The 6,820-nt window shown below is 23.0% G+C and overlaps 2 protein-coding genes across 5 annotated transcripts; one reads left to right on the top strand and one right to left on the bottom strand.

Moving 5' to 3' along the window:
• The first annotated feature begins 203 nt into the window (after positions 1 to 203).
• LOC112688777 (serine/threonine-protein kinase Chk2-like) lies at positions 204 to 4,698 on the top strand. 3 transcript variants are annotated; one of them, XM_025562136.1, is made up of 8 exons: positions 204 to 323; positions 1,290 to 1,433; positions 1,655 to 1,927; positions 2,009 to 2,133; positions 3,321 to 3,410; positions 3,486 to 3,686; positions 3,908 to 4,143; positions 4,206 to 4,698. In XM_025562136.1, exons 2-8 carry the CDS (start codon positions 1,298 to 1,300, stop codon positions 4,552 to 4,554), a joined length of 1,410 nt encoding a protein of 469 aa, XP_025417921.1. In that variant the 5' UTR covers positions 204 to 323; positions 1,290 to 1,297; the 3' UTR covers positions 4,555 to 4,698. The 3 variants fall into 3 exon arrangements, with proteins under 3 accessions (XP_025417921.1, XP_025417919.1, XP_025417920.1); XM_025562134.1 differs by lacking the exon at positions 204 to 323 and adding an exon at positions 341 to 429; XM_025562135.1 differs by lacking the exon at positions 204 to 323 and adding an exon at positions 344 to 425.
• Positions 4,699 to 4,807: 109 nt separating this feature from the next.
• Positions 4,808 to 6,812, bottom strand: LOC112688775 (DNA repair protein RAD51 homolog 4). Of its 2 annotated transcripts, none has more exons than XM_025562133.1 (6): positions 6,745 to 6,812; positions 6,210 to 6,357; positions 5,726 to 5,838; positions 5,455 to 5,671; positions 5,224 to 5,383; positions 4,808 to 5,164 (listed from the first exon to the last, which is right to left on the bottom strand). In XM_025562133.1, exons 2-6 carry the CDS (start codon positions 6,345 to 6,347, stop codon positions 4,839 to 4,841), a joined length of 954 nt encoding a protein of 317 aa, XP_025417918.1. In that variant the 5' UTR covers positions 6,348 to 6,357; positions 6,745 to 6,812; the 3' UTR covers positions 4,808 to 4,838. The 2 variants fall into 2 exon arrangements, with proteins under 2 accessions (XP_025417918.1, XP_025417917.1); XM_025562132.1 differs by lacking the exon at positions 6,745 to 6,812 and adding an exon at positions 6,492 to 6,500.
• Between the last annotated feature and the right edge of the window lie 8 nt (positions 6,813 to 6,820).

Genomic DNA, 6,820 nt, shown 5'->3' with positions numbered 1-6,820 from the left:
TCATTCATTTTCAGTTCACAACTTCCCTCATCAAATGTTAATTATTTATCAGTGTTAGCTGTTGTACTAAGGATTACAATTTTAAACCATGGTTGTAACTTAATAACCAGAGGTTAGGTTAGGTCATTAATGAAATTTAACATCCTGATTGGCTGATTTAGTTTCTTTTCCAATGTATTTTGTGATTATAGTGAAGGGCTAACATCAACTGTGGATCACTTCGAGCACGTGTATTAAGGAATAATTTATGAAAATGTCAACCTGTATTAGATAACATTTTGAAGTTATAAATATATAACGATATTTTATATTGTATACTCTGGGTAATTGTTATTGTGTTAAAAATTAATTATTTATTATTTATTTGTCTTTCTACATATTATTGATATTGTAAATATTATATTTACGTGCTATTTACTATTTTGGTGGGTGAGTTTATATTAATTATATTTATTATTATCGTGCATAATTTAACTTCTAACTAAATAAAACTACAAAATATCTTCTTAAGTAGAACTTTGTTTTTGAGTATTTGGTCTTTAAAATAATTGGTTTTATGAGACTTCTTTGTTCCTATTAGTATTGAAGTACTAAGTTTATATTTTTATGTAATAAGAATTAATAGAAAATATCCAAATGTATTTTTTATTTTTTTTTTGGTCTTTAATCTGTTGATTGTTTTCTTGCAGCTCTCCAAACTTCTCTGTTAAAACTCAGCTCCTTTAAATCTCGATATCTGCCTATTTCCATGTCCTTCATAATCTGTGAAATGTATTAGATTTTTAGTCTTCCTCTTCCAGTTTTGCTTTCTACATATCCTTCAATAATCAGCTTCAGCAAACTATTATGATGCAATGTATGTCCTATCATATTATTTCTTTTTTTAGTTATAATTTTCTAAGTTTGTCTTTTTTTTCTTTAATTCCCTCCAGAACTTATTCATTTGTTTTAACCGAATGTATAAAATATGAAAATATATTAAGATTTAATTATTTTTATGGTTAAATATTTTCATTTCATTTAAAAATCGTTCTTTATTATTTGTATAATTTGTTATTGTAATTGATTTGTGCATTAAATTATTTAATAAAATTTTTGATATAAAAATTATTTTCTTAATTAAATGTTTTAGAATATTAAATTTCTATAAACTTTAATGTATATTTAAACTTGTAATAGTAAGTTCTTGCATATATAATTAAAAATATATATATAATAAAATTATTTTAGATTTATTCATAAAATTGTTTTAATAATTTATACTTTTTTTTTTTTTTTTTTTTTTTTAGGTACAATTATGGGTGATTTAGATGTTTTGACTCCATTGATAAATAGCCAAGATCCATTGTATAGCCAGGATCAAATAACAATTACTGAAAATCCGACTGCATGGGGGCGCTTATATCCAGAAAATGAATTCTTAAAAATTGAAGGTTTCTTAATATTATTTTTGTTTATACAGGAGACAGTTAAATTGTGATAACCAAAATATAAAAGTATAATTAAAATAAAATCGTATCTAGATTCATTAATTTTCAAAAAAATTTGTAGATGTCTTAAATTATATTTACTTATTACAACAGCTGTATTAAAATTGTTTTAGTTTTATTGTATACTGTTGTCATTAATTGTATTTGATTTATACTTCTTACAGATTTAATGAAGGATAGTTATAAAGCTGGCCGCCAGACAAATGATATTGATTTTCAATTTACAAAGCAATGTTTTAGTTTAAAAGTAATGAACCATATTAGTAAGATTCATTTCGTTATTACTCGGGAAATGATTGGAACACTTGGTTATGTAGTTTTTATTACTGACACTAGTTCTAATGGTACATTTTTAAATGGTGAAAAAATAGGAAAAGACTGTCGATGGATATTATCTAACAATGATAAAATTGCTGTTGTTTCTAAAACAAATAATGGTGAATTTTATGATTAATAGTTGATGAAAATCATATTAATTATTTTTAATTTACTTATAATATTGTATATTAATTTTGTAGTCTATACATTTACTGATAAACAAACAGACAACTCTAATTTTCCACAAAAAGTTAAAGAACAATTTGCTGTTTATGGTATATTAGGTTCTGGAACTTTTGGTGAAGTCCGGTTAGCTTTTGAAAAAGTAAGTCATCATACATCAATATATATAATCAGAAAAGTTTATAATTTTTAGTTTCATTAGATAAATCGATGCTGATAAATATGTTGTTTTATAATAAAAAAAAAAAAAAAAAAGATTTAATATTATATATTTAATAATAAATAATGATTATTTTATTTTGTTGGTCATTTAAGTAACTTGCATTTGTTAAAACTGGTTTTTATTCAATATTTAATCAAATTAAAATTGCATTTAATTAATTATACTAAATTTTAACTATAAGAAATATTTAACATTTAGTAATAATTAAATAGCTGATCAGCTAGTAATATTGGATTTAAATATTCAATCAAAATTTTCATCATTTACATTTCTTGCAATTTTTTATGAAATACTAAGTATATATATATATTTAATGTTGAATTTAATGCAAATAGTTAATCATAAGTTACTGTCAATTTGTGAGACCGCATGGACTTTCAGTAATTCACTAACAATCTCAATGAGTATGTTATTTAAGCTTCCATTATAAAAAATTATAACTGATTACTTATTTTTTTAATTTATATATATATTTATTTCAAAAAGTAATAAAGTACTTTAGAGTTTAAATTTAAATAAACTTTCAGTATAATATTAAATTATATTGCATATCGGTCATTTCTAAATATATAGCAAAAATTGAATGCTACTGTAAAAGTGATCATAGCTTGTTTTAAGAGAAAATAATACCTTATATTTCAATACATTTTTATTTGACTTGAAGGAATTGTAACATAATTGCCTTAATTTGTTAAAATTATGAAAAATTGACTTAATTTGGTGATCTCAATTTCAATTTTATTAAATGGAAATGTATTCATAAACCTTAAATGATTTATTAATTAAAGATATGTATGTAATACATAGATACATAAATCATGATTTTATTGACATGTGCCCATTGTCTTGCCAATATATTTATATTAGTTAATATATTCAACATTAATTAATTTAGTTAAGAATAGTACATGTATTATTCTGTATGAAGTGATAAATGCTGTCATTTATTTATCTAGTAACTACGTTTATAATATACATAGGTTGATAATTTTAATTTTGACCATGAGACTAGTTTTCAGTTCATACTAGTATAAATTTTATCTTCTGTATTTATACAGTCCCTGAATTTTTAATGAATTTCTAATACTTGTTATTTGTTTTGTTAGAAATCATTGAAATGCTTTGCATTAAAAAAGGTGAAAAAAGAAAGTTGTATTGTCTTAAGAGAGCCTACCATTTTGTCAAGTTTATCTCATGTATAGTAAAGAACTTTTTGTTATTATTGCTGTATGTTTTTTATATGTATATGTATATTCATCTCTTATGTGTAGCCAAATATAGTTAATATGGAACATTTTATTGACACAATCAATTTTATTTATATTGGGTTGGAGTATATTCCTGGAGGTACATTAAAACAACTTCTAAATATTAATCACTTAAAAGAATTTGAAGCTAAAGTAATTTTGTACCAAGTTGCTCGTGCTGTTCAGTATTTACATAATAGATCAATAGCTCATAGAGACTTAAAAGTAAGTTTTTCCAATTTATTTTAATTATGTATGTTGTATTTATTTTATTTTGTATTTAATTTTATTTTAGAGTGTCAATATCATGTTAGCCAGTAATTAATTAATTAATAATTTTTATTTAGATTGAGAAAATATATCATAACAAGTTTTAAAATCAGATTTATTATACAGTGGAAATCTTTTCCAATTATTAATTTATAGTTTTAATTGTTTTGTTTAAGCCTGGAAATATATTGCTTTCAAAGCAATCCCCTTATTGTCAAGTAAAATTAGCTGATTTTGGATTGTCTAAGAAGATAACTGATAATACACATTTGAAAACATTTTGTGGTTCTTTAGCATATCTTGCCCCTGAAGTATTCACAAAAAAGCAATTGAGTAAACAATTTACCTATTCATCTGGTAATTATACTCGAAAAGTGGATTCATGGAGTTTTGGTGTGATATTATATGAGTGGTATACTTTATTTTTCATATTAATAGTGACATAATAACAATATAATGTTTATTATGCTTTAGTTTAACTGGTTCTAAACCTTTTGATGGTGACCATATCGAAGAAAAAGTTTATAAAGGAACATATAACCCATTTAAACTTATAATATCAAATGCATCAAATTGTGCTCAAGACATTATCAAGCAATTACTAAAAGTAGATTATAGTATGAGGTTTGATTTTGATAGAATACTTAAGCATATTTGGTTTGATAAAGATGTGCTTATGAAACAAAAAGTAAATGACCTTATTGCAGAATTTTCACATATTTTAAAATCAAATGAGATCCCTAATTATAATAAAGAAAATGTAAATAAAAAGTTAAGAATTTGTCCATGTTTTTCTCCTATGTCTGATTCTGACCAAGCTTAAATTAATTCTTTTATTTATTGTGTATGTTTTTCAAGTACAATTTTGTTATTTTCCTAAATGAGTTATTATATGATGTTAAGTTTGTTTTATATTATGATAATTTTTCTATTTGGATAAAAATAGTTTTTGATATTTGTTATTAAGCCAGTAGTTAACTATAAATAAGATTGATTTATATTTTGTAATGTATTAAAATTGTGATACAATTTCTACTTTATTAAGTTGCTATTATTCGATCTGTAAATAAAAACTATTGTTTGCACATATTGTATATTTATTTATGACTATGAAACTCCACAGTCATCGATTTGCAAGATACAATTTTCATTAAGAGATAAGTATGCACTTTTAGAAATATGAATACATATTTGCTGTTTGTTCTTCAATATTGTGGTAAACATAAGTCTTGTATTGGGTACATGAAACCAATATTTACCTATCGCAGGCTTAAAATCCAATTGGTTTGTACATTGATTATAATGAACTTCTTCATTTACATTATTTGTTATAGGACTACAATTTTTCACTGCTAAATTTGTGACAACAATAATTGCATTTCTTTTACATAAATACTTAAGAACAGAACATATATGGTTTAAATAACATAAACCTAAAACATATAAAAAATTAATAAATAAATTAAATTAATCAAAAAATCATTTAATTTACCATCATTTTTTAAAAAGCCTACAAATGATAAATATATTGCAGGTAAAGAGTCGATAAATATAATAGGTTCTGTCTTGTTTTTGAGACTATGTAAACAAGTAATACAACAATAAATATCTGAAACTGAATACACAAACAGTTTTTTCAAAATGCCATAAATCTGCAAATATATAAAGAAATTAGCAACAGCATGTTCTAAAATGAATAAAATAAAATGAATTAAATAAATACATCCTGGTTTGTTAAATGATATTTATTTTTCAATATTTGTTTTATTCTATTGACTGAAAATTTTTTTCTAGAATCAATATAAATGATATCTCTTTTAGTATTCATTATAATATTTAATAGAATACTATAATTTAGTTGTGTTTTCCCACAAGATGAAGGACCGCAAAATTCATAAATATTGCTTGACATTAATCCTCCACCTAGTAAGTTATCCAACCTAAACAATTTGGTTTTAAATAATACAGTTTTGGTAAATTAAATTTTAATTTACTTATGAATCCCAGTTTGAACAAAATTAGGAATAGATCTATTCAAATATAGTTCATAGCCATTAATAGATGATGAACATTTTATTGTTAAAATGTCTTTGAGTTTCGTTATTTCCTGAAAATAAAAAAAAATATTGATTAGCAGACTTGATTGATTGATGACTGCTACCGACAGGCAGAAGATGTCTAAAGCCCCTGGTCAAATTTATGTATTTGCCACATTTTTAAAGAGTTAAAATTATAATAATCATTGAAAATGATATTTTTTATAGATTTAATTACTGATAAATTTTAGTAAAATAAAAAAAATGATATTTAAGGAAAAACTTGTAAATCGTTATAAAATTATTAAGGTATTATTAATATATAAATAAAAAATAAAATAAAATATATAATATATATATATTTATATAAAATTGTAATATGGATTGTAGTATTGATTGAAAAACAAATATTTAAATGTGATGTGTATTAAAAAACCCTTACCTTGCATTGTAACTTGCATATGTTTTGTAAATCAGAACTTTGCTTTTGAAGAAAGTCATTTACTGTAAATATATTTTTGTCAAATAAGTTGTTGAGAATATTTTCATTGGGAATCAGAGGAACTTTTAATCTTATCATATTTTTAGTACTGAAAATAAGTTAAATTTCAATTATATTATTATTTTATTAAAAAGGAACTCCATATGAATGATTATTAATAAGTTTAAATAAAACGATTAATATAACTCATTTGAATATTATATAATGATTTAAAGTAATTACTGAGTACAGTTATATTTCAACTAATTCGACTAGATAATATATACATTTTTATCAATTATTTATTAATAGTATTTGTCAAATTAAAAAGTAATATATAACCACAATGAAAGATATACTAAATGAGTATATTTAATTGTTATGCAGCTCAAAAGGATTTCTGTCAATTTTCTTACATAACCTATACAATCTACTTTAAAAAATCCCGGGAAATCTATAGTGTTTTTATTTGTTTACTATAAGTAATGTTACCAACACTGTTTTTGTGTTCTGGAGTAGACGCGCAGTGAAGTTTTTGTTTTGTTTTGCCGTAGGACGCTTGCCGCTCTCAC

The sequence above is a fragment of the Sipha flava genome, unplaced genomic scaffold, assembly GCF_003268045.1.
Source record: "Sipha flava isolate LNK unplaced genomic scaffold, YSA_version1 40299_pilon_pilon, whole genome shotgun sequence".
NCBI lineage: Eukaryota > Metazoa > Arthropoda > Insecta > Hemiptera > Aphididae > Sipha > Sipha flava.
Note: the sequence above shows the minus strand (reverse complement) of the source record. Positions and strands in the feature narration are given on the sequence as shown.

Coding starts and splice junctions, on each gene's coding strand:
- LOC112688777 (XM_025562136.1), top strand. CDS start 1,298: ATGGGTGATTTAGATGTTTTGACTCCATTGATAAATAGCCAAGATCCA. Junction 1,434..1,654: donor TGAATTCTTAAAAATTGAAG/GTTTCTTAATAT, acceptor TACTTCTTACAG/ATTTAATGAAGGATAGTTAT. Junction 2,134..3,320: donor TCCGGTTAGCTTTTGAAAAA/GTAAGTCATCAT, acceptor TTGTTTTGTTAG/AAATCATTGAAATGCTTTGC.
- LOC112688775 (XM_025562133.1), bottom strand. CDS start 6,347: ATGATAAGATTAAAAGTTCCTCTGATTCCCAATGAAAATATTCTCAAC. Junction 5,839..6,209: donor TATGCAAGTTACAATGCAAG/GTAAGGGTTTTT, acceptor TTTTATTTTCAG/GAAATAACGAAACTCAAAGA. Junction 5,165..5,223: donor AGGCTTTTTAAAAAATGATG/GTAAATTAAATG, acceptor TATATGTTTTAG/GTTTATGTTATTTAAACCAT.